Genomic DNA, 23,677 nt, shown 5'->3' on the forward strand with positions numbered 1-23,677 from the left:
TAGGTGCTTTGGCATCACTAGCAGACTACTGATACTAAGATCTGTTTGTTTCATAAACATATAGCACATAAAGTTAGCCTTTACTTTCACACACTTTTCTTGTCTGCTGACCAATACATGGTCAAAATATTCAATTTACAGCTCTCTGGACTCCCATGTGGTAAGAAAAAGGTAAGATGAGTTTCCAAAGTTAAAATAAACTTCTGTTTTATATTTTCACCTATTTATAAGACAGACAGAACTGATGCAGTACACTCAATAGCTGGATGATTTCACAGTATTGGCAAACTCAATATATTCAGTAGCATAATTTAAGGTGCACCTTTTCTGTTGTCGCTTTTGTTGCTGTGATGCTCTTCTATACCACATATTTCTGGAATTTTTTAAGTGTAACAACAACCTTATAGGGATGATATCCAGAGTATTAAGCTATACCTAGGAAAGTGAGTGTATACAGAAATATGTGAGAATGTCTCTAATTTGCTGTGATGTATATATGATACCTTAATGTAAGTATAGTATACTGGCCTTCCTTAGGTCTTGATAAACCCTGTGTTTTATGAGGGCTCAGAGGAAAATAAATTTACTCTGCAAGTGTTCATTTGAAACAGCTACACTTTATTCTTAAGCAACACAATTTGGATGGGAACAGAGAAGTTCTTTCCAGTGGTTTTGTTCCCTTGGGTTTGATCCTTCTTTTAGCAGAGTCTGGCACACTGTCTTTGGCGCTATCAATGGAGGCCAAGTGGAACAATGAAATACTAGAGTTCTGGGCTGCAGGACTGTCGGGCAATTAATTGCTGTCCTTTGGAAATAGCAGAGCCACCTCCATTTACAGCACTAAGTTTATGTCATCAGTATTCTTTTAGATGTCACAGAGAAGCTGCTCCTGGGTTTTGGCAGGAAACACCCCCCCACATCCACTTCAGACTCTTTCCTTCTCTTTGCCTCCTCTCCTGTGAGCAAAAACTCTGTCAAGAAAGCATGTTTATTTGGGCCAGGAACAGAGGCAGCCGATACTCAGCTAGTTATTTTGATTGCCTGGCTGGTAGGGGTTGGGCAAACAGATAATGTCAAGATTTCCTCTGCATTCCAGCTCTGTTTTCCTCCTACAGGAGGTGGCAAGTGTGACTTTTCCCACTCAGCTTTTCCCACAGTCAGTAAGACTTATCTGACAATAGAGTTAGTGTCAACTGTCCAAAACTAACTAGGAGATATCTTCCTTTCACCACTCCTGTGCTGTTATTGCTTATCAATGTCACTCTCCAGCTTAAATGACTGGTTAATTTACAGACATACTGAGACAAATTCACTTCTGTTGCCGCTTCAGTGAGCGCAGTGGAGTTAGACTGAGTTTGGCCGTAGGTGTCTGAAAAGCACAAGTGGTAGGAATGTGCTACTAACAGAAACAAGAACATTGCAACAGTCAAAACAAAAAGGAAGCCCTGAGCTTTGACATGATGCCCATTTCAGATTTTGGAGTGTGATCTGACAAGGTGGTCATGATTTACGGCTGGTCCTGCAAGAGAAAAGTTGTTATTCAACAGTGAAACAATTCCTACATCTCCACATCAAAACACAGCCCATGTTAAAAAGCATCAAAGGAAGAAGTAAGTTATAGGCTTTCAGAACATAAATTCTATTGAGAATCATGATAAATTTTCTTTTAGATCTATTAGAGACTTCGAAAAGACTAGAGTGAAACTGGAGCACACTCAGCCTGAGATTTTCAAATTAATCTAAAAGTTGAATACTGAAATACTATTAGAATTCCACAGAAACAGGAAATGTGAGATGGAACTGATACCTCCAGTTTTACTTCCAGTCCAAGATGGCTTTCAAAGAACCTCTTCTGTAATTGGGGGTAGAGAGGCATTTTCAAATTGTAACATCTTTTTCAGCTGGATCAAGTCCTGCTCCATAGGCCTACTATAGCACCTCTTCTAGGCAGCTGGTTTGGGATGGAATGAGACACCCCTCATTGTCCTCAAGGACATGCGTTTCCAACCCACCTTCCCACCTCCCTCAATTCTCTTTTAACAGTGGGTGTCCAAAATTCAAGGAAGGGAAATCTGTTGTTTTTGAAATTTTGTTAGCATTTCTGTTTCACAGATGAAGTTAAAATGAATGAAGTGCAAAACCAAGCATTCTGAAGTTAACTCGATTAATCCTGTTAACCTGGACTAACAGTGCAAACAGAGATCATTGCATCCAGAGCACTTAGTTCATTGCTCTGCTCACTTCTCTACTCCATGCACAAATTCCTACTGGTTTTGTCTGTGATAGTCTTCTGGACTCCCCTGCATCTGTTCCCTTTCTCTACATTTCCTTCTTTGCAAAATCCAGTTTTAGTTTTCCTCCTTACCACTATTTAGTTTCCTCTTAAAGTCACTGCCACTTTAGAGTTTGGTTTCTCTCCTGCTCGTGATCCCTTACAGTGGTCTTTCTTCCTTCCCTCCCTTCCCTCCCTTCCCTCCCTTCCCTCCCTTCCCTCCCTTCCCTCCCTTCCTTCCTTCCTTCCTTCCTTCCTTCCTTCCTTCCTTCCTTCCTACCTTCCTTCCGCCACTTCCGCCACTTCCGCCACTTCCTTCCGCCACTTCCTTCCGCCACTTCCTTCCTTCCGCAACTTCCTTCCTTCCGCCACTTCCTTTCTCCACTTCCTTCCTTCCGCCACTTCCTTCCGCCACTTTCTTCCGCCACTTCCTTCCGCCACTTCCGCCACTTCCTTCCGCCACTTCCTTCCGCCACTTCCGCCACTTCCGCCACTTCCGCCACTTCCGCCACTTCCTTCCGCCACTTCCTTCCGCCACTTCCTTCCGCCACTTCCTTCCGCCACTTCCTTCCTTCCGCCACTTCCTTCCTTCCGCCACTTCCTTCCGCCACTTCCGCCACTTCCTTCCGCCACTTCCTTCCGCCACTTCCTTCCGCCACTTCCTTCCGCCACTTCCTTCCTTCCTTCCGCCACTTCCTTCCTTCCGCCACTTCCTTCCTTCCGCCACTTCCTTCCTTCCGCCACTTCCTTCCTTCCGCCACTTCCTTCCTTCCTTCCGCCACTTCCTTCCGCCACTTCCTTCCTTCCTTCCGCCACTTCCTTCCTTCTGCCACTTCCTTCCTTCTGCCACTTCCTTCCTTCCGCCACTTCCTTCCTTCCTTCCGCCACTTCCTTCCTTCCGCCACTTCCTTCCTTCCGCCTGCCTCTGTTCTACACTGCTGTGTTGTGCAGAGCATCTTACTCCTCTCTGGTTCTCAGCGAAATGGACTCTGCAAGATCTATAAACCCATGCATAATACTTTTTCTCCACCCTTGTAATCAAAACAAATTCATGCTTTTCTTTCTGCTGGTTAATGGACATATCATGGTCTGTCATCACATCACCCATGGGTTATGTCTTCTTGACTGGCTGGGGATTAGCCACCATTATGGGCAATAGCAAGCAAGGTTTGAAAACTCAGAACCAAAAGCTGAAATTCCAGATTCCTGTTTATATTCCTAGGTGACGACTTGTAACCACTTCTGAAAATTGGAAAGGCAAACTCTAACACTTAGGGGTATCGTTTATAAAACCATGAAAATTTTGTGCCTGGACAGAGTATTTCCTTAATGCCTTTTCCTTAACAGACTTAATGCCTGCATGTGAGTACATTCTGGAGTCTTTTTTGCAAATAAGAGACAAAGAAATTGCCACTGTCAGAAATGGAGTTAAACGTGGAAGTGTTGGAACACTTTCATCAAGTTCAGCTGCCCAAGGGAGATGAAATGATAGCCATATTTAAAGTTGAAAAGAAGTTGTTGTGGGCAAAAAACTAATTACCGCTTCACATATTAATTAACACGTGTTTCTGAAAACAACAAAGCAATCTATAACATTCCCAAATGATAATACAGATTAGGATCCAGTATGGGTTTGTAAAAAGAAAAAAGAAGCTGCTTTTGCACAGAAAAACAGGAAGAGATAAAACTTATCTTGGCTTTCCAAACTAATATTCCAGAGATGTTCAAAACAGAGATGAAATAATGTGAGAAATCAGTGTGGGAAGGAAATTTTGGTCATAGAACATAAACTTCATAAAAGATCCAAAGACACATAAATTGAACTTGTCAGTTCTCAGAATAAAGAGGGGCTAATAATAGGTTGCCCAAAGGATTTTACTAGGGCAAGTATCATTTAAAGCTTCATTATCTTGACAAGTGAGTGAACAGATGGCAAAATCTGTAGCAAATTCAAGATTTCCTAGGGTCCTGAATATTAGAAAGATTTCTGAAAACCAAATTCAAACCACCAAAACAAGGTGATTTGACATCCTCAGTGAAGATGGGATTTCAATTTACCTAAGTGTGAGGTAATGTTCAGGAATGATCTGAAGTGTTCACTGATACTGCATACTTAACGAAGTGTTACCAGCTCAGAAAAATATCTAGGCAGCATTATGGACAGCTTAATTAAAACTGCTCAGTGAAAACAGCTGTTCAATTTGCAGCACTAGTTGTGAAAGCAAATAAAACACTGATTTATATGAACCATAAAAACCAGCATTGATATTATTATAATGTAATCATGTAAATTCAGGGAACTATATTACAGTGATGCCCAGCATCATCAACATTACAAAACTGTCTACAAAAAGAAACATTCAGAGAAGTCAGCAAAGGATGGTAGGCAGGGAAGATACAATCATTTTACTTGCCCCATGAAAAATGAGACACTAAATTCCTACTCATTTTTAAGTCATAGGGATATCCAATGTATGCAAGATAGAGAAGAAGCAGCACTCTCTCTGTGCTGGAACCTTTTTCCCCAATTAATGAAGATCATCAAATCAGGAAGAAATGGAGGGCTTTTATGTTCATGTATTCTTAAGAAACATGGTGAGAGTACCCATACTAGATGAAATCTTCCAGTGAATCATATGGCATTTTTTGCAACTACTTCATCAAATTAATAACTTCACCATAAATGTGAGACTGTCACTAGTGTTTGGCCAAAATTGTGTAGTTGCTTCGTTGGGGTTTTTTTTTAGAATGATTAGAGTGCTTCTTTTAGGAATGGAGGCTGTCCCTGGTGATTACTGAGAAGACCCTAAGTTTCAGCAATTCTGCATTAAAAGGGTAATTTGTACTTGTGCAAAGCAAAGGAAGAGCCTAGTGCTACTTTCTAGTAGTACAACCTATTTTGCATTTATCTTGCCCAGCTGTAAAAGATAAGCTACAGGACAGGAAAGAGGTGGATAAACCCAAATCTACTTAAGTCCTAAAGAAGGATAATGTTTCCCAGATGAAACAGTTTTCTTTATGACTTGACTGGCAGCAGTGAAGTACTTTGGATCATTTTAAAACCATTTAGCAACATTTCCAAATAGAAGTAGGTAACAGCCTCCAGTATGAGTCAGAAGTAGACTAGCTTTTGGTTTTCATATTTATTTCTGACACTTTTTTTTCCCTTTAGTATTGACAGCCACATATTTTTAAGGCCTGAGCTCTGAAAGTATGTATCTGATAACTTTGATCAAACCAAGGATTACTTAATATAAATGTTCTCTGTCAGGTAATTTAACTGATCTTCTGTCTCAAAACCTATCACTGTGGTAAGATCCTGCTGAGTTATAATCCCTTTAGCACCTATTCTCCAAGCAATTTGCATGGGTTTTTGTAATGTAAATGAGTCAAAAATATTCCCTGAAATGTAGAACAATCTCAGGTAATTACTGCTGAACAGATTTGTGTCAGCCCAAAACGACAAAAAGGTGTTGAAATGAATCTGCATGACTGTAGTGTAAATAAACACGATAAGCAACAGCTGTACCTGCAGCACTGTAAAGGTGTTCCGACATCATCTGTAGGAACTGATTTCACTAGAAGTCACTGCAATACTGAAAAAATTAGCTTTGGAACCAGCAATAGGTATACAAGAAAAGTAACAACCTTTTCTTGCCTCCTGAATGCCTGTCTCCTTCATCTGAATGGCACATAAATGAAGTCAAGGAGAAATGTCTTGATGGAGTCTTAAAAAAGTGTCTGTTAATAAGAGGGGGATCAGGCCAGCTGAATACAGTTTTTTAAGGGGGAGCTCAAGTCTGCTCTGTTCTTTCTGGAATCAACTTTTCAAGTAATTATAAATAAAAAAGATGGTGCTTTCTGGCAGGCAAGTGGTGGCACACTCAGTAGAGAGCTGTGGCTGTGATCTCTGTCATCATTCTAGTCACATCAGTCTACAGAGCAGCAGGTGATGGAGAAACACCTCGTGAAGTTCTCCACCTTTGGTATGCTTGGCCAGCTACAGAGCAGTCCCTGCTACTGCCTTTCTTGGGAATTAAGTTGCCTTACCATGTACTGTTTTCAATCCAAAAGAGAAAAGAAAAATATATTTTCTAGCTCTCTCCCACGGTCTTTGATGTTACTTTTTATATAATAGTAACTTAACGTCACTATTAAAACTCAGTTATGTGAAAAGCACATGAGTGCATAGCTTAGATTTTTTGCCTCTTGCATGCAGAAATTTGAGCCTATTTGGAAGACTACAAAAAGTTATGCTTTAATTTCTCACAGGTGAGTTCTTTTACATAGATTGTAATTCTCCAGCATCAGATCACTGCTCCTATAAAGTCTGCTGCTTCCTATGCAGTGACACCTTATGGCTTAAGTCTTTGAGGATATGTACTATAGTCCACATAAAAATATAACACAGTTTTGTTTCCAATACAATGAATCTTGAATTAAACTATGCCATTATGCAAACCCCCTTACATGCAGTAGGCAGGAAGAGAACAAGCAAACAAACCTAAGGTGAAGGAGCTACAAATTTGTTATCACAAGTATTTTTTTAGACTTGCAATTCATAGCTATGTTTTTGCCTACCTGATTATATGAAGCTATTACTGAAGCACTATTGGACATCATTTGGTAACTTCTTTTCCCAAAGCTTTCTGCAATGGTTTCAAGGGTAGTACTACAAGCTTCTTTGTGTTTCAACCAAAAAAAGTAAAACCCTCAGCAACTCAAAGTAAACCCTTCTTTGCATAGCTCTAAAAACTGAAACTGCAGTTGTTACTGCTGACTTGTTAATATAACACAGACATGGACATTTCCTGGTTACTGTAAACACTGAAATGCTTTTGGAGTTAATGGAATACAGGTGCTGCCTGACACTACCAAAATGTTCTCACAGAAACAGGGACATTTTCAGACAGAAAGAGCTGCAGATCCACCTAGTCCAACCCCTTCTTCACAGCATGAATATCCTGCTTCTCAGTGGGAATACCCAGATATGTTAAATGTCATGAAACAGGCATTCTTCCTAAGCTTAAGCTCCTTTATACTCCCAGGAACGGCCATACCACTCAGCCTGCTGGAACAGAGAGTTCTGTAATGCCAGAGCTGGATGATGGAGTGGGCTTAGGCAGGCTCTGAGCCGGCTGGGAAACCTTCCCAATGGAGCTGTGGGAAATGACGCTTACAATCAAATCGTCACCAGCCTTCACTTCAAATGAGACTCAGACAATACTGTGGACACACAATTAGCCCTTCTTTATTGTGGAATCAAGAAGAAATTTAAAATCAGCTTTAGTGATTCAAGATCCTGTACAACTGTTTAGGTTAATATGGATTGGCTTGGGCCCCAACCAAATTTTGATTCTGGTCATTATAATCTTCCAACCTGAAATTCTATCCCCTATTGCAACTGGCCACAACACTCTTTATTTACTTGCCAAAAAACATAAGTACCATTGCTTTTTAATTCTGTTAAATATGCATATTCAAAATCTGTTAAATAAGTTAAAATAGTAGCTGTGTGGCCAGTGATGAAGATTGCAATATATTGATACTTGGCAATATGATGCCATCAGTCAGTGGCCTGATTACTCAAAACATCTGTGTGCAGAGAAGTATATTTACGTATCTGAAAAAAAGTTCTTACTCTTATAAGTAAATTGGTTTGGGGAACAATTTGCTTGCATTGTTGTTAGAACTTGCTGTCAAGATTGATTATGTTTTCCTGTGTAATCCAGGAGAGTTACAAAAAACAAAAGGAAAAAGGCTCCCAGGTCTCTGAACCAATATCCACTATGGTGTGTGCTAAATTGCCATTGACTGCTGCAAGGCAAGGCTTTTTTACACAAATGTTCCAATTATTTCTACTGCAATGGTAATAACAGTTGGAAGTTTAGAAAAAAAAAAATTAAAAATTGTGGTTTAGACAAGGTCCCAATACAATATTAAGGAAATTAGCACTTTGAGAGCAAAGAAAGATGTAGTATAAAACAATATATTTTTGTCAAGTGACTGAAGAGGAGGGGGAAAATCGGACACCAGAAGCTGGAATGAGAAGAACAGGGGCAATATTCTGTGCTGAGACATTCTGTATTTCAACATAACTGCTCACTTATTCAAGGGCATTAATCACTTCAAAATTTCAAGCTCAGCTCCACTAAAAAACCAATATATCTACACATATAAAATGTAGTCCACTTTCCCAGTTGCTTAATCATTGAAGAATTGGCTATTTCTACAGAGACTGGCTTTGCTCAGCATAAGATTTCATATCTTCAATGTAATATATTTTAAATATGTCCACAGAGCATCTTAGGAAAGGAAGTGAAAGTTTATTGGCACTTGATTTGTTTTGTCCATTCTTCTCCTCTGTTATCTGAGAAATGTGCAAGGGCTCTTGTGACTGCAATTCTTCAGAACTTCAGCTGAAGCATCAGCTTTGTTGTCCACTGTTCCATAGAAGTGCCCTGTTTTCTCAGAGGACAATCCATCCAATCATCATTTTTACCACCCTGTCCCCTTCTTCACCATTCTCATAAAACAGAGCAACCTCCTACTCATGACACAGGGCCTTCACCTGGAGTTTATAATGTCCTGAAACAATTAGGCTGCATTAGTACAAGAGGCTGGAGAGGTAGAGGGATTGTTAAAAAATAACCTGCAAAGAACTAGATATGAGCAGAATGCAAGGTGGAGAGAAAAGTACACATTAAAGCTGGCCAGAATGTGAAAATCCTTCTGTGTTAAACCCAGGAAAATAGCAGTTATTTTACAGAAAAATGTATGATTTCTCTAATTTTTATTCTTTAAGAAACAATGGGTTTTGTCAGAAGGAAGTTTCCAGGTGAAAATTTTTGAGTGCTGTAGAAAAGAAATTTCATCCCATGTTTACCGTTTCACTTTTGTTCCCATTTACTCTGCCTTGATAGAGACAGTCTTGTCTACTGCATTGCACCCCAAATGCAAATACTCTGGCAGTTCTCTGCTATCACTGCTCATTGCAGCTCATCCTTCCTTCACTGTGCATCAGGTAGAGGCTGCTTGACTGAAGTCTGAAGGCCCTTCCCTTGCCTCATCTACTTGTTCAATATTAAAAGTTTTCTTCCCACAGCCTGTGAGTGTACAGGATCCCAGCTTTTGCTGTCTACTCATTATGTTTTCAAATACACATTTGCGTGCTTTTGTTGAAAATGCCCCTCATTCTTGAAAGTTGGTCCTCTGAATATATAAAGATAGCACATTAACCTCCTTGGAGACTCTCTTGCTAACTCACTTTGCATCAATGCCTCCAAACACTAATTCTGGTGTGCCAGAAGTACACCAGCAGTTACTACTCTGGCCAATACTGTTTTATTGCTCTCTTGTACTTCACCCTTCCTATCCCAATCAGGTCTTCTCTCTGTCAATGTCCTGTTTTATATTTAGTTTGCAATCACCTGAGGGCAAAAATTGTATTTCACCTCCATCCAGTTTTCAGTTCCAAGCACTTTGAGAGCACAGTTTGTTATTAATAATAACAACAATAAAGTACCATCCTTTGTATTAATAGAATTAAAGCTTAATTTCACCCCCATGCCCTCCATGCCTGTTCTAGCAAGAGAGAGGGAGCACAGTCAAACAGCAGACACTTTGTTACTGTAGTCTGTATCTGAGCATACTTAGAGTCTTTTCACAGTGAATACTGCAAGAAGTTCCATTTATTTCAGCATTAATCACTGTGAACAAAAGTGAAAGAATTTGGCCCCACTAATGAAAGCCAGCAGTGCTCTGCTGTTGGCAAAGTGCAGAGCAATCCTTTCCCAGAGCTTCAGAATGCTAAAATTAAGTAGGATGAACATATAGGTGCCAATCTCTTGATAAACCAGAAAAGAGTGAAACTAATTTATAATTTACTCTTGTTAAAGCTACCTTAAAATGGTAATTTGGATACATAAATAAAAAGCAAGGAGAGAGTGCCAGGGCACAAGCTAGAACATTTTGTTCTCATTCACAGCGATTCTTATTTTCCTCTATCCAAAATATTTGTTTGTTTACTTAGATGTCAAAGAGGACACCTACTCATATGCCCTTGGTGTTTTTCACATAACTTCAACCACAGAATTAGTATGAAATTCACTGGATCTGCTGTTTGGAAAACAAGCAATGGAAAACCTCAAGCCTTCTTTTCCAGTGGTAACCCAGACTTAGAACATCCCACTCAGACCATTTAACTGTGATAGAAAACGAATTCCAGAGCTCTAGGACCCCCAAAGAGATAAAGACCACTGCCAAAGTTATAAATATTACTTGATGTGTTTATATCTAGGCTGTCTGAGCTACTATTTGAAGCTACAAAAGCACAGCAACACCATTTTGAGCATAGTAAATTTCAAGAAGCTTCATTACAGTCAGCTCCTGAAGAATGAGATTCATTATAAAATTTGGCATCGCACTGATTAGCATCAGACTGTATCATTGATCTTGTAGCTCCTGTTATTTCCTCTTTTGCTTTAGTATTACTTTCTAAGGGATACTAGTGTAAAGAGCCTGTGTCCTCTAAACAGCACACAGTAACCAAGGATGCACTCTTACCACATTTTCTTCCACAAGACATATCCTATTTTGTTCTTCTACAAGTAGGAAAATACTGTGAAGTGATTAAACTAAAAAGTCCTGACTCATTATAATTAAAGACAAGAGGATGGAAAGGAAGGAAATTGTACTTTTATCATAGTCTCTCAGTAGTTTACAAATAGAAAACCAAGATGTCATCATTTTTCTCTTTCCTTAGGTCTGATTCTCCTCTTACCAGATGCATTGGAGTCTGTACAGTTACTTTAGCAGGACTACGTCAGGCTGCATCATGGAATCCGTAACAAATAATAAACACACTGCTAATTAGAGGCCAAAATACTACGCAGTATCAATTAACTTGGCTAAATATATAATTAGGGTATCAGACTTCTGTGCCACAATGGCATCAGAGCATGGGTATAACTAGGTTAGACTTTTCTCCAACATTTTACATGCTTGCAAGACTTAAAGATAGTACTTTCATTCCTGCCAGTATTCTGTTATCAATGGGCAAGACAGATACAATAGTTCAGCTTCTTTTAAGGCCACTGGGAACTTCCTCCTTTCTGTTCATCATATACAGTGGTTTAATTGCAATAACTCTGAAAAGAACCATATTGGCAAGACTTGTATAAAGCAGGAAAACTGCATTTTCTGTGGAAAATGTGCTTTCCTTTTCTTTCCCAAGAAATGTAAGCCATCTTGTGCTGGATGTCAGAATGTATCAAGCAGGAAACACAAGAACTGATCAACTGGCTACTTATACACTTAACCAACATATGCAAAATAAGTGAGAGACCAGAATTTTACCATTTTGTCAAGTTTTCTAACATTCTAAAAGGAAATGAAGCATGTTTGACCTATAAATGATTCCTAACACATATCCCCCTTTAAGCAGATTCTGTAGAATAGCTCTAATTGTAACTGCTACTATGAGTATAATACATCAAAAATACTTGTGATGGTAATTCGAGCTCTGAACAGCTGACTATTATTAAAAGCATAAAATAGGCATGAGATGTGTTCTCATTATTCAATAGCACTGTTTTCTTTGGGGAGAAAACTACAATATCTGATCTTGCCTCTGGATTTAGTTTTCCACAATAAAGTACCTGAAATTAGTAAGATTTTTGTCAGTGCCTGCCACAGAGCTTGGTCTAGGCTTGCCAGTTCAGTTCTGTTCCTGATTATGAAATACAGCCATACCACTGCAGTTTATCTTTGTAACTTGTGGTGAGATAACATGGGATTAGCAGTTGCTAGTATCTAGTCACTAATTAGCTGTTTTCAGTAAACCTGGAAGTCTTGGGAGTTTTTTGATAAAGATCTTCAAAAATGGTACAGAAGGGAAGATAATATCTTTTGTTCTATTGCTACATTCTGGCCATCACAGACAGCAGCTGAAGAAAGGGAGATCTATCTTCCAGACAGGCAGGGCATGCTAAGATGGTGCATCCAAGTGTGGCTGCCAGAAGAGCGCTGCTGAAGGTTGCAGTACTGGCTGACGTGGGCTGCTGTTTGTAGGTGGTGACACAGCAGTATGATACAAAACCTTCAAAACAGAGTTTATTATTTCACCTTTAGACTGTGTGTCATGGCTCATCTTTATAGGGTGGTTGAGTACAATATCAGGAACTAATTTCTCATCTCTGCCTGGTTCCTAACTGATAAAAGCCTGTGGCAGAAAACAGGCGTAGCAGGTCTTATGTGCTGGTAATGGCTGTGTTGGTGAGAGATTAAATAAAGAGAGGCAGAGGTCAGAGGCAGATTTACTGGGCAGAGGAGCTGATTGTAGGAACTGTAATCCTCTCTTCTCCCATTAACATCAGCAGGTGTTTGCTCTGGGTCATGGGATGTGGGAGTATTTACATAATTATGCTGTCTCCCAGCTCTTGAATGCATCCATCCCTGGAAGGCATCCCTTTTCTCAAAAGTGTTTGTCCAGTAATTTGGAGGATACTGTAGCTGGAATTGCAGGCAGAGGAGTGACATACAACATCTGCACAAGTTCTGGACAAGCACATCGTCTCCACTATATCAGCTAAAGTAGAGTAGTTTAAGATGAGCCTTTTTAGATTAACCTTTTAAGAACTGGGACAAAGGAAAACAAATTCACATCACAAAGTAAGCAGAAGACATTATAAAAAAAAAAGTGGTAACATGGAATACATCTGTCTGTTTGCTTTTAGCTTCTGTGAGTATTGCTGACATTGCAGTTACAGTTTAAATCTAAACAAGATGGGGATATCGATAATGTTTAACATGACTGCTTTACCAGGGCATGCAGCTCTTTCAGAGTAGGACACTCACTTGCAGGAGCATCAGCCTCTGCTTTGCACATCACAAATAGTCTGCCAAAACAGCAAGCAGTAATTGATTGTGACTAAATGAAATGAAGCCGCTGTTGTCCTCAGCTATCAGACTGCTGGAGGAACATCCAGGACGAGGAGCAGGCCACAGTTAAAACAGTATTTCCCAGAGCACAGAAGAAGCAGAGACACAAAACGGCTTTCCTAAATGGGATAAGGGCCCTGCTGTTGCATTCTGGTTGGTCTACGGAGGAAGAAATCAGGATTCATTTTAGTCTGTAAAGTCTGCAAAAAGTGTCTGCCAGGGTTTAATTTTGAAAGCTTTTCAAAAGCTCAAGAGCTTGTAAGAGAAGAAGTGATGCAGGGGGAAGGAGGTGGGGAGTAAGTGGGTGGAATGCAGAGAAAGTGGCTAAGAAACGAGAGAGGCTATGTTGCGAGGACTATGGCTTGATCATGGGTGGAGAGTTGATGAACCTAGGCCTCTGAAAAAAAAAAACCACATTATTTTCTTTCCGCAAAAGTTGAAGCATGGGCGAAGCACCTATTACAGACTCCGGGGAAAAAGGCAGCCCGTTGCCAGCCAGGTTTTCTGTCACCTCGTGGCGGGTGACCTCTCCCCGGAGCAGCGCCTGGGCATCAAGGCTGGGGTGGCGGCGGGCAGCTCCCGGTCGCTGTCCAGGGAGCGCAGAGGCGGCAGCGGGAGGCGGCTGAGAACCGACAGCGAGGGCAGCCGCGGGGCTTGGCCGGACAGTTCCCAAATGAGAATGTGCCACGGGCACAAACGGGGTCACGGAATTTAGGCGCGGGGCCGCGGGACGTGCGGGGTCCCGGGCCGTCGGTGGTGCCTGAGCCCGAGGGGCGCGGGGTCCAGGTCAGGGCAGGAGCTGGGTCGGAGCCCGGGGCTCCTTCCCCGCCCCGCGGGGGCCGAGGCGCGGGGGAGGGAAGGAGGGCGGCGGGCGCGGGACGGGGCGCGGAGGGAGGGAAGGAGAGCGGCTGGCGGCGGCAGCTCTGCCCCGGGGGCCGGGGCGGGCGGCGCTCAGGTGAAGGAAGGGCCGCCCGCCCGGGGCGGCGGTGACGCGGCTGCGGCGCGGCGGGGCTGCCCCGCGGCCCCATGGGGTCGCCGCCGCCCGTCCCCGGCGAGGAGAGCGGCCGCGGGCGCTGAGCGGGGCTGCCCGGGGCGGCATGCGGAGCCGCCGAGGATGAGCAGCCAGCGCCGCCCGGCCAAGGCGCAGCTCCGGAGGTCGCTGAGCGAGCAGCTGCGGGACTCCACCGCCAAAGCCTGGGACTTGCTGTGGAGGAATGTCCGGGAGCGGCGGCTCGCAGGTCAGTCCCCCCCGCTACCTGCTCGCGGCCGCCCGAGGGGACGTCCCGGGGGACGGCCCGGCGCCGGCGGCGCGGAGAGGTCCCGCTCCAGAGGGACGTCTGGGGGGCACCGTCTCCGCTGCTGCTGCCGCCGCCGGAGCGAGGAGACCCCGCGGCAGGACGGGGAGCTCCCGGCAGGATGGCGGTCGGCAGCGTCCGGGCGGGTCGGGCTGCGGGCAGGAGCCGGGTGCCGGCAGGTCGCACCCCCAGCCCCTGCGGGCAGCACCTGCCCGGGCGCTGGCGGGCAGCGCGGCGATGCTCACACAAGCGGTCGGGCTCGGGGCTGAGCCTCCCGTCACTCCGTGTCGGAGGCACTTTCTGAGGATCTCCGAAATGAAGAGGGTTGGCTTTGCCTCCGGGAAGCCGGCTCACCTGCTTCTCTGATCAGTTTGGAGCCAACCAGGTTGGGTCCTCATAGGGTTTGCATGTGAGAAGTACCACAACTCCCGAAGAAAAATGGTCTGTTTCATTTCAGGTAGCTTCAGGTCACCTACCTGCTCTGGAAAACTGGCTTCCTGCAGCTTTTCCATCCCCAGCTGGGGACCAGAAGGACACAGAGCAGGGCAGGTGCTCCAGGAGGTCGAGTCTCATTTAGAGCACAGCTATTGCAGCAGCACAGTCGCTTTATGCACACGAGCATGCATCCAATGTGTATTTGTAAAATACTCTGTGAATTAGAAGATCTAGAGGGTACATGCAAGTGCAAGGTAGAGTTATTATACTAGAAAACAATACATCAAGATTTATGAGCAGGATCATGTATAATGAAGTCTAATTTGCAAAGATGGATTCCTCTGTCACATCCTTACAGCATTGTTAGGACTTTGGTGACCTTGCCTAAGGCACTGTGACATGCTGGTATTGTATAATACAGAGGTAAATGATGCAGGTTTTCAGACTGTGTCTACAGCACATTAGTTCTTATGTACATACAATTAAAGTAATAGATAAAAAAATCACATGGTAATTTTTTGAAAAATTAATCTGAACTGGGTAGCTTCAATAATGAATTACTAAAATGACTAATTTTGTAATATTGTGGTTAACCAAAGTACTAAACTTTTAATGTTCTAATTTGCTTTTAATTCCCTTTTTCCTACATTGATAGCAGATGCCAGCAGACATTCAGCAAGGATACTGATGGCTATTTTTTTCTTTTTTGGTCAAAGACAACTATTGCTTGATTGAGCAAAGAACCTGGGCAGGCTGCCATGATACTGTAGCCAACTTCTTAAAGCAACTGGGTATTAAAATTGATGGAGTCAAAACTTTTTATTTAAGGTGGATAAAATACTAATGTCCTGGGTTTATGCACTGCCATAATTTAAGTGCTATTCATAACACTCTGGTGAGACACTGATGCACTTTCCCTTTAATTAAATTACTTATCTGATGACATAATGAAATGTGTACAAATATCTGTGGATGCCAGATATGTTCTCTTGTTGTGCTGCTTTCCTGTCTCTGGCATTTTTGTCCTTGTTTTTATATTTGTTTGTCATGCTGACCTGCGTGGTTGTAGTGCATATTCCTTGGCCTCTTCTTCCAGCTTTGTTAATGAGAAGGCAGGAAATTTAAGCTGATGTAAACTATTTGCTGATTGCCAGTCCAGCTTCTTCTCCATTGCAATAGATTTGATCCCAATCAGGTAGATAGTTGTAAAAAAAGTTGAAAAAGTTCCATCATTTTCCTCAAAGTTGTAACTGTAGTTCAGCTCCAACTGGCAGTAGGAGCAGCGATGTAACTGGTAACTAATGTTAAAGGGCAATGATCAAAATGAAATGCAGTTTTAACCATCAGTGTGCTGTATTATTCCAACCATCAAGCCAAATAAAAACCTGTGATTAAATCCTCACTGTGATGGCAGCTTTGCAGGCACTTAAATAGTTACTCTTTTAGTCTGCTTTAGTCTTTTATCTATTTGTTAAGGATCAGGACACCAGTTGTGCACGATACATGTGTAAAGAAAGCAAGCACATTTTTATAATTCATGAAAATTATATAATGGTTAGGATTGGATGAGGTTTTGGGAATTCTCCAGTCTCCAGCTCAGAGCAGGATCAGCACTGGGAGCAGAGCAGGTTACTCAGGGCTTTCTCAAGTGCTCCTTTGGAAGAGTTTCTGCCCTGACATCCATGTGCTGGAACAGAGGGCAGCAGGGCCCTGTTGGGCAGCAGGGGTGTGAGCTGGAGAAAAGAGCCGAATCCTGGCTAGAGCAAGGAGAGAACTGAACTTTGACTCCCAAAGCTGCTCCCAAAGAGGCAGAGAGCATGGTTGGGATGCTATGGAAAGTAAGTTGTCCATAAAAAGTCTGCTACAGTGTGCTCCTTCCTTCCTTCCCTCACCCTTTACAGCAGAGGTGACGAGCAGCAGGCTGGCTCCTGGCATGCTTCTGGACAGGACTACTCCGTCCTGTCTCTTATTCAGGACAGATCCGCGGTGCCTAGCAGCTCTTAGTCACTTTTTCTGATTCACTGACTGGGATTTGTTTTTTGAACAATGGGTGTACCCTCCACAGTGCCAAAAATTGCACCCTTAGGGGGTTTTTGTGCTTTTTGTAATTTTTGCAGAGGTATTTTACATTGTTTCCACTATGCTTATGGTTTAATTTGGAATTCAAAAACTGAATGGGAAATGTATCCAAATTTTAACTCCCTGTAGGGACCTATTCGTCTGAAAAGTTATATAAAATACTGTTGGTTTAATGTAATCCTGAACCACTTCGCCATTGTTGAAAACCATTGCTTAAGGAATTTGACTAGGGTATTTAACAGTAGTAGTGATCACGTAAGGTAATTCTGAGATCCCTGCTCAAATCATGATCACCTGTTGCAGTAAAACAAAACAAGTTGCAGTTCTTCCATTCCTTGTATGTAAGGGGAAAGTACCACCTTCTATCTGGCATTCTTTCAATTACTATACAATAAAATAAAATAAAAGAAAGATTTAGTTTTTTAATTCATTACTTTGAAGTCATGAAACACCAGAGGAAAGGACCCCTGTTGCTGTAATGCACAGCCCCCCTGGAAGGGTAGGATTGTCATGACTGACATGACTGACTGACATGATCACCTCACCCTTTTTGTTGCTCAGAATTTTTCAGCCTCATTAACTGCAGAAAGTGATGAATTTCATAACTTAGAGCCTGCTGTACTGCAGCTTTCTGAAACATTGGACTAAGCACAGAATTACAAATTCCCTCAGGTGTTCATGAGTGCTTAGGAGCACTGCCTTGCATATGTCATACCATTAATGTTTTAGTCAGTTCCCAGAAACTGTAAGGTTACATTGTTCCCATTTTACAAATAGAAACAAGAGGCAAAATGAGGCTGAACCCGAGCAATATCAGCTCTTGACAGTTAGAACTTGAATTATCTACTTAGTATTCAAATTATGACTCTCAGGAGCTCCTGTTGCACAACATTTTGTGCAAATCAGCATTTGGGGTCTAACTGTACTGCACCCAGGGAATTAGTAATTTGCAGTTCCTGGTGGTCTGGTCAGATTTTGTTTCAAGTGACTTGGTGTAAAAACAGAGAAGAATGGAAGGTGCTCTGCCACAGGGGCACCATTTACTTGTCATAGTCTCAGAAACCTGAGGGTTTTTCTGTCTCCCACCTGAAAGAACTTCAGCAGAGCTGATACATGACTACTGGCCATTATCAGATGGGATTCTTGGAAACTGCACATGGAAACTGCAGATGAAGATGAGACTGTCTTAGTGCCTAGTGGAAAGAGGGCTGAGCTAGAATTAAGCAGGTGACTTCAATTCTGAGACTTAATAAAGTTTGCAAAATTAATTTTGTGATCAGCATTCTTCTGATAAGAGAAAGCTTTGCCTGTAGTTTCTGAAGTTCAGCTTTTAGCTGTTATTTAGCAATCTACACAGATTGCTGCCAGGATTTCTGCTCTGTAAGGCTGCCTCCACTGTGTCTGTGACACACATACACCCTCAGTCTTTTTGACAAATCTCTTCTCATCCGAGCTTCATGTCCCACAATCCTTTGTATGTTCTGTGTTCTCAAAGAGATTAAATCCCTACTTGATCTCCTCTAGCACTTCTGGTACAATTCCTCTTATCTATCCATTTACATCCTCTCTACTGTCTGCTGTGACAGCCCTACCAGAGAGGACACCTTTGAGCACTGTTCCAGCTCAGCTACAGAGCTCTCTGTAGCAACTGCCTGGGGTGGTTTTGGGGACCAGTTTCAGATGCTCCCACTTTCTTTTTGGCTTGGCCGTGCTTTGGGTAAAAGGAATTTGGGATTAAGTTTTCCACCACACCTCCAGTGGTTTGCTCAGACTGGCATTTCAAACTGTTTTAACTTGTCCAATTTTTAACAGATTTTTCAGGCACCAGTGCTAAACTCTTGAAATTCCTCTGTGAGGTAGCAGGGTTTTGTTCCAAAGGATGGAGCATTTAACGTCTCAAATGTAGGAGAATGAAAATATATGGTGGGACAACATACCATGGACTAATGGTTTTTTAGAAATTGATTACTTGAAACTCCAGAACTGAAGCAGGAATGAGGCAGGCTTGTGAGTGAAAGAAAATCTCAGTCTAAAGAAGCCAAAAGTAAGACCTTTAAATGGAAAGTTTTAGAAGTCCTATTCTTAGGTGTTCTTAACTGTTCAAGAGGACCTTATAAATTGATTAGCGGCTACAAGTGTCTCTTCAAATGTGATTGAAATGCATTTATATCAGAGGTGAAACAGATCATTATCTGATATAGGTAGAAAATGGAGAATAATTTGTTGCAGAAGGTAACTGCAACATTCAGCATGTGGCAAAGATGACAAGACAATGGCCTGTTCCTCTCAAAAGTAATCTGTGGTTGATTTTTGGGTTATTGTGGCATTATTGGGTGCAAATGAGCAAGCCTAAGTTTGTAATTGTACCTCTGACAGCATGGTGCTCCTTGGCACCTGCTGATCTGTAGATCCTGGGGAATACAGAAGTGAAAAATGGGTCTTAAAAAACTGAAACTAATGGTCACAACCAGAACTATGTGAATTTTAGCAGTTTTCTGTCATCCTGTATGGAGACAAGAGCAGCTATGTTTCTGCAGCCTAATTAAAAAAACATCAAATCTATAGCTTTCTCATAGTTTTTAGTTTTCATTTAAAATGAAACATTTTCAAGAACTTGAAGTTTTTACTCTGCAAAGCTGAAGTTTTTTGGGGGGTGAAGTCACTGGAAACCCCAAAGGAAATATGTGTACTAGGCTCCCAGGTCATCTGAGAACCCCTGAGCAAAGGCAGGTGTCCTAGCATGCAACCAACCTTGAGTCTGCTGCATCTTGGTATTATCACATTACTTAAGTTTATTCTCAATTAACCTTTGTGCAAATGTAGCAGATTAATCTACTTTAAAACCAATCATGAAATGGGTGGATTTTTTTTTTATAAAATAACTTTGCAAGATCAGTTTCCATTAAAGAGTGTGGGAGATGCGTATGTGAAAAATGTGGTATTTGGTGGGCATATGTTTATGTTCTGTTTTAAAGGAATGAACATAACATTTTTAGAAAGCAAAGTAGAGATGTTGCAGTCTGTGTCCCCACTAGTGCACTGAAGAATACAAGACACTGATTCTCATGTATGTTGATAAGATGTATATGTGTAAATTCTTCCCTAACCCAGCCCCATCAATGGGAAAAGACTGTCCTTTGTCAAGGAGAAAAGTTATGAAAGACATTCTTTATTCATGATGGAGTGCTTTAGGGAAGAAAGTAAGTGACTTATGAGTGATTCATTTGGCCAGGCATGGCAGGAAATTTTCTGCTCTCAGTCCTAAAGAAAATGTAGTAGCTAAAAAAGTAGTCATTGAGCTCATATTTTAAATTAATTGTGCAGTACATTCTCTATTAATGTGAGGAGGGGTTTTAGATTAGTTTAATTGAAGTATGAAGAGGCTTTTCTTTGCACCTATGTTTTGTGGGTTATGTCAGTATCCTGTAAGTTCCATCTTCTTCCCCAGGCACTCCATGAAAGTTTGACTCTGGAAAGGGAGCAGTGGTGGCAAAATACCACCATTGTTAGTTCTGCTGCTGCCAGGCTCTCATGACCCTCAGCAACAAGAAGTTAATTCCAGAAGTACAATTATGAAAATACCAATACACTTGACCTGCCAAGTATTTCTGTATCAGTATGAGACTGTGAAGGGTGGGTGATGGAGGACTCCACACTGTCTTAAAGCCCAGAGAAAGATGCATTTTTCTCTTACTCATTCCCGTGTCTCTGCTGCAATTTGCCACATAAGATTTGGAGTGATTGTGGAGAAGTAGCAGAGGTTCCTAGGGTGACAACAACATTAATCTTCTGGTTTTAGATTTGTACATAAATTTTGTATTTGAATGGGTACTGCTTCCATCAGAGAGAGTTTTATCAGGGATTATTTTCCTAAAATAAATTCAATTTTGAATACTTAATTTCCTGATAGTAAGAGATACAAATCTCAAGCTGATAAAATGGGGAATCAGTGCTGGCAATAGAACTGAATACCATTTGAATCAGTCAGTTTCTATTTGATAGCTTTAAAAAATATTCTTGACAGGTCTCCCTCTTTCTGGAGCTTGGCTGTTCACAGATTTCAGTGACACATTAATCTTTAGAAAATATACTTTTTTTCCCTAGAATGTTATGATGTCAATGTTTTTTATAGTAGTTTTTTGGTAGCTTTGGGTTTGTTTGGTTTGGGTTTTGGTTTGGTTATTTGTGTTTGTTTTTTCTACTGGCTTTCTGTGGTTCTTTGAGCATTCACAAGGTTCTTTCAGTTCTCAGTAAACAATTATTTGTCCTTTTTTTCTCTGCACATATACATGCCCTCAGCTCATTCCACCTTCAGATGCTTCTATGTGACAGGAAGGCTGATACCTTGTCACTGTGACTTTTTGGACTATTCCTGTAAGCACTGTACTTATCCTGATGTTTGCAGACCAAATATTGGAAACAATTCATAGTACTATTTTTCCAGAAGCAGTAAATGTAACACAGTACCGTGTAAGTTCCTGTACATTTAGATAGATCTGTTTATTGGTGCTCCTATTTTTGTAAGATATATAGGAGCTTATATAGACTGATAAAAATACTTAATGTATTTGTCTGACTAAACAGTGATGATGATTTTCCATTCCAAGACTGCTTCTTTATATCAGTCACAGCATATTAAATAATGTATCTTCTCAATTATTTCCTACCACGTGTTTTTGTATTTATTCATATGACTGTAATCCTATAGGCTGCTTCCATATCCCCATGCAAGTGACTTTATTAATAATAATACCTATGCCAGAACATTTATATGGAACATTTATATCCACAATAAAATTTTAGCTGCTTAGTGAACATCAATAGTCTGTTGGTGGATGGCCAGCAAATTCTGAAGCATGTGAAATTTCTAGACTCAGGAAGGCACTGGAGCCTCAACTCTCATTCTTCTGCTTTCCCAGCTACAGTAGGATGTGGTTTTTAGTTTCAGGAATCATGAAGTCTCAATTCTAAATTTTGTCTTATTGCTCTTTGCTTTAACTAAAAAAACCCTTCAAATTGTCCCATATTGTCATGTTTCTAGGGATTCCGAGAACTTAGATGACTTAACAATTTGATTTTATGCAATGCTTGCCAGGCATTGGCCTTGCTTCACAGCAGTGCTTTGACTCACATCTGTCTTTTTATATTTTGTACTTCTTGGATTTCTTGAGAGACAGATGTTCTGTCTTGCTATTCCTTTTTTCTTTGTTTTTTCTGTCATACTGTGGCCAAATCTTATGCTGCTATATATCATAACTCCTTTAAAAATCTTCTCCTTGAGTAACAACTCATTGAGAAGCTCAGCTTTCACTTCTACTTAGGCACATTTGCATAGCAAATTTAAAAAGAAAATGTGAACTTCAGAATCTGAAAAGCCAAGAAAAAAAATGCATTTTGTAAAATGTCAGTTTCAAGCTAACCCCATGATTTTAAATAAGTGATGTCTGTCTTGTGATTCTTGAAAATTTGGGTTTGGGAATATAATTTTCAATTCATTAAGAATTTGTGGTATTTTCTTTTGAGTATTACAGGCTTAAAAGCATGACAGTGTAGAAGGTTCCTTGACTGACATTAGAGCATTCACAAGAAGAGTGCATTTCTGTAGCTCCTTTGCACATCCTGTTTGCAGTTAAAAAATGAAAACATTTTGATAATCAGGCCAACCGGGTGCACCTTGTACTGCAAATCAGCAAAGGCTGAATGCATGCAGATACGTGTGCAGCAAACAGCTATGCTCCAAGTGGGGGTCGGGAACACCTGGAATTCATGGCACTTGGTTCCGTAAAACACCAGGCTTCACCAATCAATTTAATTACTTTGCAAAACAATCAATTTCACGTGGAACACTCTGCCTGTCACTCCAGTAGAGGGCAGTAATTTACATACAGTAATGTCAATTAGCGTGCGTACACATCGTGCGTCACTCACAGCATTAGACACAACAGCTGGTTTTATTAAGGTAGTGCAATATTCAAGGCATTCTCTGTCCTCGAGGATAGAGTACCACCCAGGAGCCTTATTTCCTGAGCTTCTGCAGCAAGACACCTAGCAATGTAGAACAAAACTTAAGAGAATTAAAGAATGTTTTCAGCTAGCATGGTGATCAAAACTAAACATACTCCACCGTGCATAAACACCAGAGTGAATTGCATTTCAATGGATCATTTCATAGAGATACTGATTTTTTTTCTTTGTTGCTGTTGAACAGTAAGTACACAGAAAAGATTTTCTATAAAACCTTTTCTACAGACATCATTTTAACAGATCCAGCAACATGCCGTAGTACAGTGGAAGAGGAGGCACTGGAACTTATAAATGTTGTTGGGTTTTTTTTAAGCTGTAAGAATTTGATTCATAATCTATCAAAACACTATGACTTAAAATTTATACTTAGCAAAAAGTTGTTTAAACCGTAGGTATTTCTTTAGCAGCAAGGTAAGTTCATTAACTTCAAAATAATTGCTTAATTTTATAAGTACTTCACAAATTTTACCTGTCACAGATGTAAAATAATGTGAGGATAATTAATTTCTTCTGTTGCCTGAGCTAAATGAATGGCACTGGTGGTTCAATAAACCAAGGAATGTTTCCTGGGGAGGGCTGGTTTTCCATGGCATGATGATGCAGAAAGGCACTGAACCTTCACAGGTCATTT

The 23,677-nt window shown here is 41.2% G+C and overlaps 1 protein-coding gene across 5 annotated transcripts in view; it reads left to right on the forward strand.

Annotated features, from left to right (window-relative positions):
- Positions 1-23,677, forward strand: part of STARD13 (StAR related lipid transfer domain containing 13) — a 285,456-nt gene that overhangs the window by 130,883 nt on the left and 130,896 nt on the right. The window contains exon 1 of one of the 5 annotated variants that reach the window (XM_014249633.2): positions 14,328-14,451. The exons of the other annotated variants lie outside the window; for them this stretch is intronic. Coding sequence (XP_014105108.2) covers positions 14,328-14,451 — 124 coding nt within the window. Of the gene's footprint in view, positions 1-14,327; positions 14,452-23,677 lie in introns of those variants that run through there. 5 annotated transcript variants of the gene reach the window in all.

This window comes from Pseudopodoces humilis, chromosome 2, assembly GCF_049639895.1.
Source record: "Pseudopodoces humilis isolate 2021_Gansu_Grassland_sample_001 chromosome 2, ASM4963989v1, whole genome shotgun sequence".
NCBI classification, from domain to species: Eukaryota; Metazoa; Chordata; class Aves; order Passeriformes; family Paridae; genus Pseudopodoces; species Pseudopodoces humilis.